Genomic DNA, 19,967 nt, shown 5'->3' with positions numbered 1-19,967 from the left:
TCCTGAAAGTGGAGCAGAAAATCTAGTGGTCTCTGGAGAGAAGACCATGCTGTGGCATCAAAGGCTTGGACATATTGGAGAGAAGGGCCTTCGAATACTCCATGGTAGAGGTATGGTATAAGGTATGAGTAATAGCTCTCTGGATTTTGATTTCTGTGAAAACTGTGTATATGGGAAGCAGAATAGGGGGAGTTTCCCCTTTGGTGGTAAGAGGGTGAAACAGATATTAGAACTTGTGCACAGTGATGTGTTTGGACCTATGAAGGTTCCATCACTGGGTAAGTCTATGTACTATGTATCATTTATAGATGACTTCTCAAGGAATACATGGATATATTTCCTTAAGAAGAAATCTAAAGTCTTTGATAGGTTTAAATAATTTAAGGCTCTAGTGGAAAACCAAACAGAGAATAAGATAAAGGTCCTAAGGACAGATAATGGTGGAGAGTTTTGCAATAAGGAATTTGAATAATTCTGTAAGAAGTGTGGTATAGCACGGCATAAGACTGCTCCATATACACCTTAGCAAAATGGAGTTGTAGAAAGAATGAACAAGACATTGATGGAAGGGGCAAGAAGCATGCTCAGTGGTACCAGGTTAGGATAGGAATTCTGGGCAGAGGCGGTGGAGACAGCATGTTGCCTGGTCAATAGATCACCTTCATCAGCGTTGGAGGATAAGACTCCACAAGAGGTATGGACTAGTAAGAAACCCTCTCTTTCACATTTGAAGGTATTTGGATGTCATGCATATGTACATGTTCCAAAGGAGAAAAGAACCAAGTTGGATAGTAAATCTAAAAAGTGCATCTTTATTGGCTATAAGGATGGTTTAAAGGGTTATAAGCTTTGGAACCCAGTAAAAAGGAAGGTTGTGTACAACCGAGATGTGGTGTTCAGAGAGGTGAAAGATGTTATTAAGCATGAATTCCAACCAAAGGAACCTGAGAAGATAGAGTTTGAGCTTAAGGAGGAAGAATCAGACTCTACAACAAAGGAGGAATCAGAAGATAAAGAGCCACAAAATTCAGGTGTGAGAAGATCAGTTCAAGAAAGAAGGCAACCGAAAAGCTATAGTCCATCTACTTTCTGTTAAAATTTTGCTTTATCTGTCACTGATGATGATCCCAAAACTGTGAAGGAAGAAGTAGATTCAGTGGATGGAAAACTCTAAAGAGGCCATGGTTGATGAAATGACATCTTTACGCAAAAATGAGGCTTGGGATCTGGTGGAGTTTCCAGCTAGAAGGAAACCCATTGGTAGCAAATGGGTGTTCAAGAAGAAGACAAATGCAAAAGGAAAGGTGGAGAAATGCAAAGCTCAGTTGGTAGCAAAAGGTTATTCCTAGGTGTCGGGAATTGATTTTGGTGATATTTTTTCTCTTGTTGCCAAGGTATCTTCTATTAGATTACTTTTATCTATTGCTGCTACTTTTGATTTTGAGGTAGAATAGATGGATGTGAAGACAACATTTCTTCACAGGTGTTATCTCAAAATCAGGCCCTGGAAGGCTGCAGACCAGAAAGACTTCAAGTAACTGTTTCAAACCTACTTTAGGCTGAGGTTTAGCCTCCCCAACCTGAGAGGGCTCTCTCAAAGGATTAAAGGTTTTTTATTATGATCAAGATGGCTAACTCTTGTGAAACAAATAAAAAATGAAAATGGTGGAAACACAACTAACAAGTATTTATTGGGCTTATGGAGTCATATATGATTCAATATTAACAATAGGGTTGGCTTTGCATAGAATTCAAGGCATTCAGATTTCAACACACCAAACATATAGAAGGCAGTTTACGAGTATATGAAGGAAATTAGAGCACTGTTAATGATTTCTAAGTAATCACATACTCATAACACTGTAGACAACATGAAAAGACAACAAAAGAAACTCATTACATTGAACTCTTTATGATTCTTGAGAAGCATAAGCCAATACTATATTACAAAAAAGCAGAATCTTTACATAAGCCAAATATCAGATCTTTTTTCCATAAGTTTCCAACCCCTGGTACATTGCTCTTGGCAATACCTCCTTTATTTGTTTAAAATTCCTCGTTATGGGTCTCCTTGGCTTAAATACAAATTGATCAACCTGATCATCAAACTTGAGTTTTTTCAAGGCTTTGACTCTCTTAGCCTTGTCTTTTCCTGACTCTATCAAATCTGCTTGAACCAGGGGAGATTCTTCAATGTTAATGGCTTGCAGTAAGTCATTTAAGTCTCCCTTTGAAACAGGGTTTTCTTCAATAATCACTGGTTTGCCTTTTTCTTTAGCTACCTGGCTCCTAGTCCTTCTTCTTTGAACTCCTTCACTTGTGCTTGATTCATGTGCACCTTCTTTGACCTGAGCTTTCTATTTAAGGGACTGCTGGGGTGTATCCTAGATAGTCAGTGGCTTGGTGAATTCTCTTACTTGTTTCCTAGCCTTCAACTTTGAAAACCTCCTGGATCTTGTTTCTGCCTGATGACCAGTTGTTGTTGGAAGATCTTTTGCAGCTTGAGGACTGAGACCGGTCTCGTTCTTGAAACCAGACATGAATATGAATGTGGGCCAGTCCCTACCTACTCTCTGGAGTTCATGCAAAACAATCAACTTAATTAAACCCTGGTGAAACAATGAGGTCTCACAGGCTTCTTTCCTTAGCTGCACCTTATCACACATTTTACTTAAGCTACGGAATAAGTAAAAGGGTAAATCAAGGGATATATTTCCTGTAAAATGTAGCAGAAGCTTAAAATGGTATGAATACACCTTATTATATCTCCCTTCACAGGTAAGGTACCTTTGTATATAGGTAAGCAGATTGGCATATGAGTCCTTGACATAATTTCTAGGCATAGACTTGTTTAAATTTGAGTCAATGTACTCCGGCTTCATAAATTCTTTGTAGGGGGTCATATCAAATTTGAAATTCTTAAACCAAGTTTCTTGTCCCCTTGGAATCTCAGTAACTGTGGATATTACCTCTGGTGAGACTTGCAATTCGAGCATCCCAACCTTCAAATTCTTCCTTGTGAAATTCAAAGAAAATTCCTTGGTGATTTGTGCATGACCTCCCTGGAGTTTCTCACAAAAATTCCAACATCCAACCTGCTTGAATGCATGCTCAACTTCTTTGTTTTTCAAGACAATGTCTACACCTTCAGGTTCGTTTCTCAAGCATCTGCCTGATCTGTGGTCTTTTCTTTCTGCAGATCCCTCCATGAGACTTCAGCGTAATGAAGGTTTGAAATGCTAGCGCTGCTCAAACTTCAATCTCTGCCTCGCTTGAATGGCTGCCTCGCTTGATAACTGCCTCGCTTGATAACAATGCATTCAAATTGAAAACTTGCAGACTTGTTCCCCATGCAACGAATACAATCATCATTAAGACTATGAATACCTGGCTTTTCTTGGAACTTGCAATCCATGTGTACCAAGGTACCTAGCGGCTGTAATGATGGAGATAAGCGGTTGGACATGATATGTGGAGTGTATAAGCTGACAATGAATGATGCAACCATAACTGAACTTGACAGATTTGACAGTTAGGAAATATCTGCTACGGATTGCACGAATCTCCGATTTCGTAGCGCAGCCAGTGTAAAATTTGAGTTATGCGCTATGAAATCACCGAAAACATGTTACGCTGCGAAACTGCTAAAAAGATTTAAAAGGATTTATTCACTGCGAAAACACTTATGATTTATGCGCTACGAAATCACCTAAAGAGCTTTGTGGCACATAGTAATCTTTGAACAAAGCTGACACATGGTTATGAGATCGGTGATGAATGAGAATGCATAATTGACCTTTATTTAAGTATACCATCAAGACTCCCAAGACTTAGACTCTAAGGCAAACAAAAATCAAACTTAGACTAGCACCGACCTTTACCATCAAACTAATGTGAGAAATTTGGGCATTAGACTTCTTAAGTGATAACAACGGGGATCTGGAAGTGGAGATCTACATGAAGAAACATGAAGGCTTTGTGGTGAAGGGTAAGAAATAACTGGTATGCAAGTTAAAGAAGTCTCCGTATGGGTTAAAACAGTCACCAAGGATGTGGTATCAGAAATTTGATACATTTATACGGGGACTTGGCTTCACTAGAAGCAAAGCAGATCATTGTGTGTATTTTAAATTAATTGGTGACCATGTTATTTATCTGGTCTTGTATGTGGATGATATGTTGCTGGTTCAAAATGACAAAGAAATTATCCAGGATTTAAAGACCCAATTGTCCTCCAAATTCGACATGAAAGATCTTGGTGCTGCAAACTATATTTTGGGCATGGAAATTAAAAGAGACCGAGAAAAGAGGAAGCTCTGGCTAAACTAGAGGAAGTATATCGAGACAATACTGTAGAGGTTTAATATGAAGGATAGTAAACCAGTGAAGGTTCCTATTCCTGTAGGTGTGAGGTTATCTGTTGAACAGTGTCCTAAGACACAAGAAGAGGAAGAGGACATGTCCCATGTTCTATATGCAAGTGAAGTCAGTAGCCTAATGTATGCGATGGTCTATACTAGACCAGACATTGCACATGCAATGACAGTATTGAGCAGGTTTATGTCAAAACCAAGGAAGAAACACTGGACAACAGTGAAGCGGGTTTTCAGGTATTTGCGTGGCACTAGTGATTATGGTTTGTGCTACCAACGAAGATCAGGATTGAACAGAGTGTTGGATATTCGTGGATTTTTTTATGCAGACTAGGCTGGAGATCTTGAATAGAGAAGATCTACAAGTGGGTATGTGTTTAACCTATTTGGAGGTGCAGTCAGTTGGATGAGTAAGAAACAATCTGTAGTGGCACTATCAACTACAGAGACAGAATACATGGCAGCCACTCATGCAAGCAAGGAAGCAGTTTGTTTGCAGAGATTGTGTTCAAGTATGGGGTTAGTACAGGGAGCTATAAGGATAGACTGTGACAGCCAAAGTGAATTTTTCTTGGCAAAGAATCCTGCATATCATTCAAAGACAAAGAACATTGATGTTCAGTATCACTTTGTGAGGAATATGATAGAAGACAGAAAGGTGTTGCTGGTGAAGGTGGACACTTTGAAGAATACTACAGATGCATTGACAATATATGTGAGCTCTAAGAAGTTCTCTTGGTGTAGAAAAACAATGGGCGTTGCAGGGCTAGATAAATTACTAAGCTCTCTTGTGGCCTCTTGTGGAAAGAAAACAACATGTGGGAGAATGGTGGGTTGTGTTATATTCTTTCCACGACTAGCCCACGTAGTTAACCGGGGGGTTAGAGGGGGGGCAGAGCCTCCCCTTTGTTGTGCCGATTGCGTAGCGAGGGGAGTCACATGGGGTTTGAGGGTACAGGTAACCCCATTCTATGGGGTCTGGGGCAGCGCGCCAAAAAGATTTGGTTTTGGACCCTATGTTAGGTTGGGCAGACCTACCCATGGTTTTGGACGTGATGGTTTTCGGTCCATGGTATTGGATGCTTCGACATGTATAAATATGTATTGTAACATTGGAAGAAACATAATGAAAAATCAAGCTGGTAGTCCCGGTTTTGGGATCCAGGGGAAATCTCTATGTATATGTGTTTTATGTGTTATGCTCTCGCATTGTTTATTTTCTGTGTTTTAGAATTCGTATGCAGGTAATTTTTGTACGGGGTTAAAACCTACATATGGGTCAAATTTGAATAAGAGGATTTTAGGTACACCCTTAGTACATTTTTTATGATGCATGGTTTTTCTACTTAGTTTTGACACTAGACATAACATATAAGGAAAAAAATAATCAAATCTCATAATTCAAGCACATTTCAATCAAGTAACTACAAGGAACATTCAAGCATTCAAAACAATATAAAATGCACAAGTTAGGATGAAGAATTCAAGCGAGTCTGAAAGTACAAGCAATCATTAAATTTATGCAAGAAAACAAAGTAGAGAGAATATGTTGAATGCAAGTGATCACAATGTGGATTGATAAATGAAAGGGAGTCATACAAAGTCTAAGGTCTCATGTATGTGAGTCATGAAATGTTATGAATTTGAAGTGGGTGAAGTCAAGTCAAATTATTTTGATGTAATGAATTCATGAAATCTCCAAATAATTTGATCCCAATCGAAGTCAGGAATGTATGAGGATACGATCTTTGATTGTATGAAGCATGGGTGCATGATTAGTGTTACCTAAAAGTCAAATTCTAGTCACTGTTTGAGGATTGTAATAATAGTTTGAAGGAAACTTGAGAAGACTCGTAACAGAAACAATCTTACAACAATTTGAAGAAGAAAGGGGTAATCCTGGAGAAGAAAATCCATTAACGTTTGCTTGTAGTTCATAGTTGGACAAAGTATTTGTCTTGCAGGTAACATCACAAAGAGAAGCAAATTTTTGGGAACCCTTGCAGCAGAAATTACATAATAGAGAGAGAAGAATAATGTATAGTTGATATTGTGTAGAATTTGTCAAGACAAATCCACTATTGCATATGTGAGTAGAGTAGTTTGAAGAACGAGAAGGATAAGCTCTTAAAAGTGAATAGAGTGCAGAAGCCTAGAGGAGCATAGGAAGCTCAAAACATTCAGATGAGAGAACCAGTGTTACCAAAAGATCAAATTTAGTGAACAAGCTTGGTTAGTTACTTGTAAAGGGGTGAAAAATACTTTATATTGAAAAGGCTTAGTGAACAAGGGAAGTTCATAAAGGAAGAATTAAGATTACAAGGGTTTGAGTGAAAGCCACAATAGAATGGAAAAGAATTGCAAAGAAAATGTCATAACGACAAAGAGAATGAGTGAAGAGGAATTTGATAGAGAAATGGCTAAGATGAAGGTATAACTTAATGTAATAATGGAGCTGCTACAAGAAAATGGAAGAGACTAGAGTTGTGGATTGAAAATGAAGAAGCAGGTGAAATGGCTTGTTAAGGAATTGTTTGCAAAAAAGTTGAGGAAGAAGATGAGGAACATGATGAAAGCTTGGTTAAAGGAAGTGGAGCTCAAAATAGTTGAGTATGAGGAAGAATAATTTCACTATTGTGAACCAAAACAAGGATCATTACTTGGGGAGGATGATGATGATGATGAGGATGGCGATGAAATAATTTATGAAAGTCTTGTGGGTGACTTGGAAAATTCAGACAAGCATGAAGATTTGATGATAGTGACAGTAAAAGAGGCTAGAAATCCTTATGTTTTAAACAATGATATTGGCCTGGGAGTTGGGCTCCTTCCTACTAATAGAGATGTTGTTAGCAGTGAGCAGGGGAGCAGGACCAGTTGAGCAGTAGAGTAGTTGAATCGGTCGTACCATAGTCTATACAATATTATAGATGATGCATGATAGATGGCACAAGGGAATCAAATAGTATCCTGTTGGGTGGGCGGGGGCGTTTGTCGAGCTTGCTTGCGCATCCTGAATCGTATTGGCAAGGCTCCTCGGTGGGAACAATAGGTGATAACCAATTTATATATGCATATAGGTGTTGTAGGTATAAAAGGGGAAGGATAGTCACTAGAAGACAAAGAACAAAACTAGAATTTTGTTATAAGAAAGGGAGAGAGAGATTTTTCTTGTGATGGAAATGAGGATGGAATTCATAGATAATGAATAGATGCAATTATCAGAGAACAATTTAAAAAACTTATTGTTGTAGTGAAGAACCTAGAAAGTTGGTTTATGAAGACAACCATAGGGAAGATTAGAGATATGAAGAGCATCATTCGGATGCAATGCTAATGGAATTTGATGAGTAAATTAAATTGCTAAAGAGATTGATGAGAGAACCTAAGAATGAAATTTTATTTCATTCAACCCAAGATAAAGAGAGAAATAAATCCCATCAGTAGATTGTAGAAGATGAAACAAAGGGCTGAAAAGGAAACTAATTCACATGGAGGGACAATATACTACATGTTTGGAGACAATAGTGAATAGAAGGAAGTAGTAATTTTTATGATTGATTGCATTTTTTGGGAATTTAATATTTGTTGTAATACATTTATAGATGTAGGGATAAATGAGAACTTAAACAATGAAATTAAATATTTCATAAAACAAATTGACTTAAACATCTTTAGAGAAGTGTCTCATGATGGAGAATGGAAATTGAATAGTGATTTAGCAATGGAGGCTATAAAATTTCTAGCTTTTGAAGTGGAACTATAATGGAGTAGTATCATTAGCATGGATCAACAAATGAGTGTACTAGATATTGAGATTGATGAGTTATGTATTCCAATGAATAAATTTCCTAAGGGTAAGCATATTGAATTAAAGAATAAAGTCAACAACAAAAATTCGTTGACCGTGAGATAATGCATCATCAAGGAAAATGGAACATTGCAGAATAAAGTATGGAAACCAAGAAGATTGAGCACAATAGTAACACATCTGAGACATATGAGGAAGTTTAGCATCAAAATACTTGTTGCTGAAGATTACCATGATATTGAGGCAAGTGGACAACAACAAAACAAAGTTTGGGATCCAAGGGAGACGAAATTCTAGTAGATGCCCCTGCAATTGAAAAAATACAAAAAAATACAAGTAGTAGAAGTAGACTCATGAAAAAGAGTCCACAAATTATATTTACCTAGGGAGACTGATGCATGAACATTCTACATGAAAACAATAAATGGAAGGTCTTGTCATCCTTACTAAAGGGAGCGAGTTCCCTTAATTAAAGTTTAGTCAAATTTACGTAATTAAAAGATAGGAATTAGTTTTATTTATGAAATAGGGGTTTGATATTAGAGATTTACTTTTGAAATAGGGAGATAATTTTCTCATTGATATGTAACATGACATTTGAGGAAATTTGTTGAGGGGAAGAGTTTTTAGGATTAAATTTGATGAGTGATCCATTTATAGTGGATCTCAACTAAAACTATCTCATTGTCAGAGATCTTAGGAGGCTTTTAGGATATGAGATCTGAAACCAATTTTGGTTCATATCTACTTGTATAAATGTATGTAAGCTTATGGGGCATGTTAAAGAGTGGCCATAAATGCCTATATTGTGAATCACACAATTTGTAGATATATTGAGAATGGATTTTGTGTAAGATCTTCATATAATTTTTGTTGAGTTTAGATGGGTTTTTATTGTATATAATGTTATATTTTGAATGGTAGAGGAAGGCACAATCAATTTTCCTATTGTAATGCTTGTTGGCATCATGTGGGTAGTTGGATGTCATTCTAGTGGACTTCTTAAATATGAATCTTATGCATTGTTACCCAGGTTAGTTTCCTAAAGGAAGCGATGTAATAAAAATACCAGTTACCTTTTCACCCATTGCATCTTGAATAAGGACAGTGTCTCCTGACATCCTTCCAATAACCTCTCCTGTTGACATCTTAGTGTCAAAAAATGCAATATCCTGCCCTAGAATAGTTTTTAAGTAGAGGCTCCTCATACGAGTAGCTTGCCTTTCCCCTGTGTATATCCAAAAAGTCATCTCTGCCACATAAATGTATTAAGTTAGATCATGAAGTATCATGATCTACAAGAAATATCAAACTTTATTTTCACACACATTTAACTAATTTGTTATAACAATACTAAGCAATGAAAATAATAAGAAACAAACATTGGGACTGAAACCATAATCATAGTCATAAAAATCCAAACCATCAAGTAAAGGTGAGAAGTAATATCCTACAAAAAAAAAGATGCAACTATGGGTAAAGGTGAGAGGTGATATCTTACGAAAGAAGGATGCAATTGTTGTATAAGCAGCGAGGTAAACAAAATCGAAAGCTACCTGAAGAAACATAGATAAACAATATTCAAAGATACCTGAGGCAACCATAGACCCAAAAAGAATAAATCCAACATCTAAATTTAAGTAATAAAGTTTCTACAAAGCTCGTCAAAAACCGATAAATCACTCGCATTCGCATTTTAGTCATTACAATCTATGGAAAAGAATTATTTTGACCCACTTTACATAAGTGATTAAATAAATATGAGAGATGAATTTTCTTTACATTCCACATTGTTAAGTAGATGTAACAAAGTAAATTCAATTGTGCACTAACCAAAGTACCCCATATCCTAATTTAACATCTTTCACATGTTTTTATAAAACTCAATATACCATATTTAATACGCAATAATGCATGAATGAAACCACGAACATCTTTAAAAGGAGTGGATTTTTGTAGTGGTTATGTTAACGTATAAGATGTATTGGTTATAATTCTTTTCATTAAAATCTAATTAAATATTAAACTTATGAGAAGACATGCTATAACGATAGGCTTAGAATTTAGAATTTGATAATTGACCTTTTGATAATTGACCTTACCTACTATCTTAAGTTTGTATTACAACTTTCAATTTCGTTCCTAGCCCATGACAACTTCAAGTTTCAATTGCCATTTGAACAAAGTACATAGGAAAAATTGACATGTCAGTTCACTAAGTTATGTAGAGATTGGATTTGGATCTTTTGACTTTAGTAGCTTGTATTCCAACAAATATATTGTAAATTGTATCCTTTATTTAAACATTCTCGATTCTTAGCTCCTACTGTACCTTGACCAAGATTGTAAAATTCCTAACTATGGTCTTATTTAATGACCTAATATTTGTAATTTTATGTTTGGAAAAGAGCATTGAGACCATACTCACCTAACTCTCTCCAAGGGGCATCCTCCTAACAAACATGTTTTACTCTAAATAACAGTGCTAGAATTTGTATGAATAATGACATTTAACTCTCAAAACCCATAGGCAATTCTCTACCTAACTAGACACTTTAAGAAGCTTAAGAAAGAATCAATGTTCTTCTAACACAAATAGTTGGTAATAGATTGCACCAATACCTGATCTACTTTATATGGTATGGTTGGCATGGAGCTTTCCCAATTGCCAAATTTCATTTTCCAAGTTTCAATTTTGGCCCTGTTGTTCTAGAAAATACTTTAAACTAACTTGGCTAAGTACACACTCTTATGTGTTAAATAAATTGTAAATATCAATTTGACATTTTAAATGCAAATTGCAAATATTAAATGCCCATGTGAACACTAATTGGCATTTTCAGGTATCAAATTCATGTCTTATAAAAGTACACATTAATTTTCAGTGGTCTTATGGGTTACAATTTCAGTTGTGCTTTTCCCTATCACAAAAATTATTTTGTTATTTTAAATCTGAAGTGGAATAAGATTTACCTTGGAAACTTCGTGCACATTATTCTGTCCGAACGCATTCATAACACTCCCAAGCAAGATGGTCAAAAATGGATATGTAAGCCCATTGGCGATGGATGCAATAGTAGCAATACTCATCAATGTAATATCCAAGGTGTCTGCTAAGCTAAATAACTTGTGAAAGGGCACAGTATTCTTGGTATCTTCCTTCCCTTTTTTACTCTCTGTGTTTTCCATGTTTTTATCTGCTTTTTCCTTTGCAGCCATGTTGAGATCTGAGCTGGAACCTGCTTCAATATTCAACGATACAGTGCTATTGCCATTATTTTGTTCCAGGTTTTCCCTTTTATTTGACATCAAACACTAACCTTCTTGTGAGGCTTTTGAAAATACGATTCAACCCCTACATAAAGAAAATACGATTAGCAAATTTCTCGCATCATCTGAGCAAAATGGAATTTTAGATGAGGGCTTAAGGAATTTCCATGCATGGGTCTAATTTTTCTTTGCATTTAATTTTGCACAATATAATAGTTAAGAATCTCAAACATAGTTCTCGAGAAATTACCTGGGATTACATTCAATCAGTCATGGTAGAAACGGTTACAGATCAGCCTTCAAACAAGTGAAGCTTTCATTATATGTACTCTTCTTTGAATTCAATCAAGAGCAGCTCATGAAAAAGCAGTTGTGGTAGAATCCAATCAAGAGCAGCTCATGAAAAAGCAGTTGTGGTAGAGGTATGATGAGGATTTCCAAAGCTAAAACAACAAAAACTAAAAATAATAAATTTCAATAGTAAATCGACAATGCAGAAGCCTAAAAAGACATCGATCATATAAGATTGAAGCGAGAGACAGACAATTTTTGTTACAAAGAGGATTGTTATTAGAGAGATTTATTTTTTGTATTTAAGTTTTTGTGATCCATAATGAATTAAACAGTGATACATTTTCTTTCCAGTTCAATCAAAGATTTACCATGGAAATGTTTAAGATCCAAGAAAATATCAAACGAGCAGTTAGCCACTTCAACGGCATCTGAATTCAAATTTGGTAACTATGGTATATAGATGTATAGTAACTACTTGTCAGCACTTTATATATGAAAGTAGTCTAACTAGCCACAATTTTGTCTAAAAAACAGTGGAAATTCTGATCAAATTTTTATCAAAATTTATTATAGATTTTCATCCAAATTTATTATAAATTTTGGGAAATCAAGATTCAAAGATTTTGGGTGTCAAAATCTAGTTTCACCATACAAAAACACACTTATTGTTAAATTTTTTTAAATAAAAAAATATTGTTATATTGTACCTCCATACTTTTTACATGGGATCGTATAGAGTAACTACCAGTCAGCACGTTATATTTAGAATTAGCCTAACTAGCCACAATTTTACATCAGAAATAGTGGGAATTGATGTCTTATTTTGATCAAAATCTAATAGAAATATTTGGAAATCTGGTTACAGTTGTTAAGTTTCATATTTTGATTGCTCTGAAAATTTCCATAAATTCATTTCAACTATGAAAAAAAACTATTTATATAATTAAATTTAAAAATAAAAAATAAAAGATATCAAATTCTGCCGAAAATAACTTTCCAATCAAAATTGTGACCTCAATATACCACCACGCCTGTATCCATAACCTAAGACTACTCCCTAGATTTAACACTTAACACTGTAACTGCATATCAATAAATCTAATGAACATATAATAAACGTTAAACGTTACCATATTCCTGCCCTTCTAATGAATGCCTCCATTTTTGGGAAAAACAAAGCTAACTGGTACATTCAAAATCACAAGAACTCTAAATTTCCAAGACAAATGAAAACGCACCGCAGGATGGAGGTTTCTGGAACGAAGAATTCGCAATGGGAAAACAATTAAAGACAAGCGCGAGTTGACTCTTTAAGGGCTCCCTCTCGCATGTAAATCCTGGCCTCTCAATCGAAGTTACACGTGGCTGGATGTTACTCGTTGTGTTGTCAGTGACCCACCTCTGCCGACGACCACTGAATGATCATTTTGTCTGTTAAATTTGGCCGTGAAGTGAGAATCCAGCCATGGGAACATGCCAGGCCGGCTATAGTGAAGGTAGTGGTTTAATCGTGTTGTTTCTTTGCCCTGAAAATTATAGAAATTTAAGTAATATTTTGATAAAATTCAGTAGAGATTTTGATAAATTTAAGTTATAGTTATCAAATTTCAATATTTTTGGGTCGTCCAGAGGTTTTTGATGGTATTGAATTTATTTCAAGCATCAAAAATATGATTCAAACACTGCTACTGAAAATTTTTGTCTGGATTCGAGCCACTTCCACTTTTGGCGGTGGTAGGCGATAGTGAAGTGTTATTTATTTATTCTCAGAATTCAATCCTTAGGGGACCACAACTAGTGATTCTAGACTTTTTGATGATGTACCCATTGGGTTGGTAAATGCTTAATTTGATTATAATTTTTTTTTGTGATTATTAATATATTTGTATAGGGTTAAAATATGATATTTGTGATTACATGATATTTAAAATTATTTTTTCTTTTTTCTAATAAAAATGTTAATTTCCCCATGTTATTATGGATAGTTAGAAATTATCATTTATTTGCATATTGGATCATTGTTTTTAAACTAACATAGATCTATCATAACCCTTGATCTATCCAGCTCAAGAGGGATCAAATCTATTGAGGTGCAAACTTCATTTAGACTTTTTGATGATGTAACCATTGGGTTGGTAGATGCATAATTTGATTATAATTTTTTTTGTGATTATTAATATATTTGTATAGGGTTAAAATATGATATTTGTGATTTCATGATATTTAAATTATTTTTTCTTTTTTCTAATAAAAATCTTAATTTCCCCATGTTATTATGGATAGTTAGAAATTATCATTTAGTTGCACATTTGAATCATTGTTTTTAAACCAACATAGATCTATCATAGCCCTTGGTCTATCAAGCTCAAGAGGGATCAAATCTATTGAGGTGCAAACCTCATTTAGACGCAAAACTTGAGAAAATGTTGCATTTCAAAATATTCGATCCCAACCCCCGCTCTATCAAACTCAAGAGGAATCAAATCTATTGATATGCAAACCTCATTTAAAGTGCAAAACATGAGAAAAGGTTTGCACCTTGAAATATTAGATGCCTCTCATCAGTTAGAAATAATTAATTCCTACTTGTCTATGGTTGTAATTTTCCATTTGAGGAGTTTGTTCCTACATAATAGGAATTTAGTTTCTCCTAATTTAGTGTGTGGTTGAGAGAATCTCTCAACCACACTAGTGTACGTCCAAGATAGAATTCATATCTTGAGACTATTGATTGTATAAATATGTGTGTAATTTCCTCATTCATAAATATATAGAGAATATATTGCTGTGTGTAATTTTATCTTGGTATCAGAGCAAGAAGCTTGTCCATCAAGTGCTTGCTGATTGTTTGATTCTGCGTTTCAATGTTTCTTATAAAGTAAAGTGCACAGAGAAAGATGTTTTTACTGGAAAACCCTCTACTGTGGTTATTACTGATGAATGTCCAGAGGTTGGAGTCTGTGGAGGTGGCAAAACACACTTTGATCTCAGCGGTGTCGTATTAATAGCATTGCAATTCCTGGGAGAGATGCAGATCTCCGTAAAATTGGAGCTTGAGTAGGATTTTGGCTTGAAGGTGGATTTGCAATGAGCTAGCTTTGCTATTGTCGAAATGTTTTTTTTATTCTCTGATGATGTTGCAATATATTGATTAACTATCATGACAATAAAAGTAGTTGTAATTTAAGTGACATTAGTATGACCAACTATTGTCACAATGCTGAGTGTGTTGGAACTGGTCATTTCAACACTAAGCAAATTTGCAGGGAATGGTGAACACATGAAAGTGAAAATGACATCAATTGGAGCTACATCATAGATTGGAGGATGATTGAGATCGTGTTGCAGATTGTTAGCGAGCATGAGGCAGTATGCTTGAAAACAATGACTAGCCTTGATACTGTGAGTAGGAGAAGTGGCATACTGAAATGCGATGGAGGATTGGACCGTAGAGTCCTGGATTACTGTTCCTGAAGGGAAAATTGTGTTCTCTTCGTGTGGCTGTGAGTGCCTATGTTCTGGTTTCTTTATCAGTGGACCCCTCACAGATGAGGTAAAAGAGCAGCGACAATGTTTATGGTGGACAACAAAGTAGATGTTTGTTTGAATTAGTGTGGTTTGTGGAATAGACTCCCTAGCATGTTGTAATGGTCATTGTATGGACCCAGAAACTCCAAAATGTAGAATGAAATGTAAATTTTTTAAAGGCATCTGAAAGTTCGTGGTGATCTCAAAACCACTTTGTAATGGTTTATGGTTAGCCTGATACCATCTTTTGTCACTGTAAAGTGATGGTTTGTGGTGAGCCAGAAACCACAGACAGAGCCTTAATGGCTACAGGGCTTTCCCAGTGGTGGCACATTTAAGTTCCGGATTTGCCCGGTGGTGGCATATTGAAGTTGGCGGATTTGCCCGGTGGTGGTAGATTGGACTTGCCCGGTGGTGGCATATTGAAGTTGGCGGATTTGCCAGGTGGTGGTAGATCGGACTTGCCCAGTGGTGGCATATTGCCTGAGTGGCTAACGTGTACACGACAGCTTTGTGCTCGTAGGAGCAGGTGGACTGTAGTAACACCTGGCTCACAGTCTCAGATATTGGTGTGTCTGAGCATAAGAGGGTTGGTGCACTTTTCTATCTGACAGTTGCGTCGAAAGGCGCAATCAGCGCAACTGTTTGCGATTGTTATTTGGACATGAATATTTGGCTTAGAAAGGCACTAATCTCTCTTTGTTTTTGGAAGTTCTGTACATGCAATTCACCTGATGGTGGTGGATTTGACTATCATGACAAGTAGTCATTAAGGGGGGCAATTAGAAATAATTAATTCCTACTTGTCTATGGTTGTAATTCTCCATTTGAGGAGTTTGTTCCTACATAATAGGAATTTAGTTTCTCCTAGTTTAGTGTGTGGTTGAGAGAATCTCTCAACCACACTAGTGTACGTCCAAGATAGAATTCCTATCTTGAGACTATTGATTGTATAAATATGTGTGTAATTTCCTCATTCATAAATATATAGAGAATATATTGCTGTGTGTAATTTTATCTTCATCCCTTGATAATGCCACAAGAGGGATCAAATCCATTGAGGTGGAAACCTCATTTAAAGTGCAAAACGTGAGAAAAGGTGTGCACCTTGATAGATTTGATTTTGCTCATCACCTCAAGAGATTTGATCCATCTCTTTCCTTGATAGAGCCTCAAGAGAGATCCTGACCGTGAGATTGGTTCAATATGATACCACTCAAACAGCTAGATACACCACAACATTGTAATATCCCTGGAACCTAAATATTAACTTTGAAAAGTTTGGCATTTGTGATTTTAATAACATGAAAATATTATTGGATTGATGTGTTTGACATGATTCGAAACCGTTAGCTTTCATTCAGTTGTCATCAAGAATCAGTTGTGGAATGGTTTCTCACTAATCCAATCTTTCGCTCAGTAAATTTATCCAAAGAAGATATCATATCATGAGGGCATGAGACAGGGTTCAACGAGGGAAACCGAAACTTCATCCATAAGCTATATTTTCATTATCGTATTCTTTTATTTTCCCCAAAGGCAGAGGTTTAGCGTGTCGATTCCTCACTGGTAAGGTGTTCATCGAGGCCAGTAACGCTACAAGAGAATGGAGGCAAAGGTAGAGGAGCGGAAAGATTTCCCTCCTGCCCCATAAAGAACATACATGGAGGACATCGACAACCAACCCATATCACTTTTTATTTACCACAGATATTACCTTTGGTCTTTTCAGAGATTGCAAGAAGTCTCGCCCACCATGGCCCATATCTTGCCATTGTTTTGGGCACTTTGTTAGCGTCTGCCGTATCATTTTCATTTACATCAATGCTAGACTTGCACTGGGTTTGTTTTTTTGGCCCCTTATGATTCTCTCCCTACATTTTTTAATTAGATTTTTCACTTTATTTATTGTTTATTCAGCTTGTTGTTGAAGATTGGATGGGCCTTGGACCAGAGCCAGGTTTTTGTCATGTGGATGACCTTGCAAGCAATCTGTAATTTCACTCTACATGGAGATGACCAAGTAAATGGTTCTTGTTTCCATTGGTTTAGCTTTTACCACAGGTGGGTTTTGAATATTTGGTTTGATGTATTTCAATGTTTAACTTTGGATGTAACCTAATATGGGTTTTTCGCTTTCAAGGCTGGTAACTGGACTGCCCTTTGTTCCCATAACACTTAATTAAGGATTTTATCGACACTAAATATTTCTATACGTGTGCATGGGGAATGAATATATGGTTTAGTTTGGTTAAAGGTAGTGTACTATCAGAAGGAACAATTTTACTGAACTAATTGCTTTAATGGACCTTCTAACATGATGAGATTTTGATGCGAGGGTTACTCAACAAAATAGAGGAGTCCTTTGTCTTTTAATTTTACAAAAGAAGCATTAATTCAAGGTATATAAGTCTTCTATCTATACGTTCGTTGGATATTTTATGACTTGGGAGTGCATTGGATTATCTTGGTTAATTTATACGATGGTTTAGCTCTTTGTTAAATGCAATAATGGTATGGTTTTGCAAAATAATAGTTAAGGAATTACATGTTAAATGGTTTTGCAAAATAATAGTTAATGTTAAATGCAATAATAGTTATGATTTTGTATTTTGAAAGCATATTTAAAAGTAAAATAGTAGTTATGGTTATGATTTTACTTTTGCTAATGCATTTTCAAGATACTTGTTTCATGCAAAAGCATATAATACATAGAAGTTAATAGTGATTTTGATATGAAATGATAACTGATAGAGATTGAAACTTTAGGATAGAAAGATATGAATTCTTTCTCATTATGTTTCGATCAAAAGTCATAATCTTGTAGTTTTGATTATTTGATATCTTAGGAATTACAGGTAATCATGACATTAGATATTTTATTGACAATAGCGTTTGTAGTGATGAGATTATGACTTTGCAAGGAATTGAGTGATAGTTTTTAAATTAATCTCTTTGCCAGCGATAAAATGATGGTTTATACCTAATATTATTGGAAGTGATGAGATCGTTATATATCACTATTGTTACATGTAGAGTGTGTGAAAAATCGATAGAAATATTGCTTATTACAATCAACCGGTAATTATTGACAATGTATTTAATTATGAGCAAAATTATTATACTGTAAATGTTGAAAAAAAACACAATTGCAATATTCACAAAAAGAAACTGTGGAAACTTTGATAGAAAACCAATCACAAAATGGACACAATTATTTCAAACAAAATGTCTCTAGAAAAACCCCAAAGGATCATTTTTCAGATACAAGAGTTTTATTAATCTTTACCAAATTTTGCAGTTGATGAATATTGCAATGTTTTTTTCCAAACCATGAAAAAACTTCAGTAAAATATATCTTTACCTCCACTAGTTGATCTGACCACTAGAAGGCTCACAACCTATCCTACAATTAGCACCGCTATTACAACAATTTTTTGCAAATTGCTGCAATCCACCTTTCTTGCAATTGTATTGATTTCCTCCAATTCACTCTACAACTAGAAATCTCAATCTGTTAAACCAACAACTCATATGGCCTCTCCTAGCAATCTCGTATAGCCTCTCTGTTAGTAGACCACTCTGGGATATTTCCTCCTCTAGATCTCAAAAACTTGAAGAATACTGATGAAAGAAAAATACAGAAATATTTACTACTTCAACTGTTGTTGAAACCCTCACTAGCGTAAAACCCCACACTATCACTAGACCCTCTTCACTACAATGAAAGATCTCAAATTCTACCCATGAATTTCCTTTATAATCTCTCATTGAAAATCAACGACCAAGATCTAGATCTGAAATGATCTAATCAATGGCTAAGATCACTTATAAACTTTTCTAGAAGTATCTAGAAGAAAATTGACCATGTCTCACTTATTACTAATTAAATAATCTATTTCCCTAAGTTAAAACATAGGAAAATAATTAAAAGTTGATTAATAAATTTAATTAAGACATTTACATTCAAAAGAATAACTTGGGCTTGGAGATATTTTATGCTCTTGTGCTCCTAGCTACATTGACACCACCTAAGGCTAGAACACATGTCCAAGCTACATCAACCCACACTCCCTCTTATCGAGGAAGGCATTCTATGTTGTACACCATCATGATATGTGCTCACATTTGGAACACTTGTCACATTATGGCCCATTTCACTATGCCACAACTCTCCTAGACTATTGCCACAAGCGATGAATGCAAACTCATCATTTTTCCATCTAGAAAGCTCATTTTTAAATGTCGTTGTCTTCTTCTTTCCCTTGTCACCTTTCTTCTTGTGCATGCAATTGTTGTGGTAATTGCCAAACTTATGACAACCATACCACTTGATCTTTGACATGTCCTTCTTCTTTTCCTCCTTGGAGTTGGACCCTTTACTAGATCCCTTCATTGCTTTTACCTTTCTCACAAGATAAGCATTCTCGTTGTCATCTCCCTTTTACTTAGAACTATTGGTAATACCATCATTGCCTTTTATAAGGATTAGTTGAAGCGCCTTCTGTGTGAAGTCATTCCACAAGCATTCCAAAGTAGGAAAATCCAATCTGCCACTGACCACTTGCACAAAAACATCCCATTGCTTTTGAAATCCATTCAATGTTTTTCTCACAAGCTCTTCACCCTCGAACTTCTCTCTAATGGCTGCTAGCTCATCTCTGACTATCATGATGCAGGTGAGTTAACTA

The 19,967-nt window shown here is 35.6% G+C and overlaps 1 protein-coding gene across 1 annotated transcript in view; it reads right to left on the bottom strand.

Annotated features, from left to right (window-relative positions):
• The window catches only part of LOC149171803 (ABC transporter B family member 11-like), a 72,187-nt gene extending 60,714 nt beyond the window's left edge, over positions 1-11,473 (bottom strand). Inside the window, exons 1-3 of the mRNA XM_089426086.1 lie at positions 11,158-11,473; positions 9,686-9,740; positions 9,261-9,436 (exon numbers count right to left, since the gene is read on the bottom strand). Of these exons, the coding sequence (XP_089282212.1) occupies positions 9,261-9,436; positions 9,686-9,740; positions 11,158-11,403 (477 nt within the window). The 5' untranslated portion in view covers positions 11,404-11,473. The remainder of the gene's footprint in view (positions 1-9,260; positions 9,437-9,685; positions 9,741-11,157) is intronic.
• Between the last annotated feature and the right edge of the window lie 8,494 nt (positions 11,474-19,967).

This window comes from Pinus tabuliformis, chromosome 4_2 (genome assembly GCF_031772625.1).
Source record: "Pinus tabuliformis cultivar Carrire ecotype Pingquan chromosome 4_2, CPIR1, whole genome shotgun sequence".
NCBI lineage: Eukaryota > Viridiplantae > Streptophyta > Pinopsida > Pinales > Pinaceae > Pinus > Pinus tabuliformis.
The sequence above is the reverse complement of the archived record's forward strand: the minus strand, read 5'-3'. Positions and strand labels throughout refer to the sequence as shown.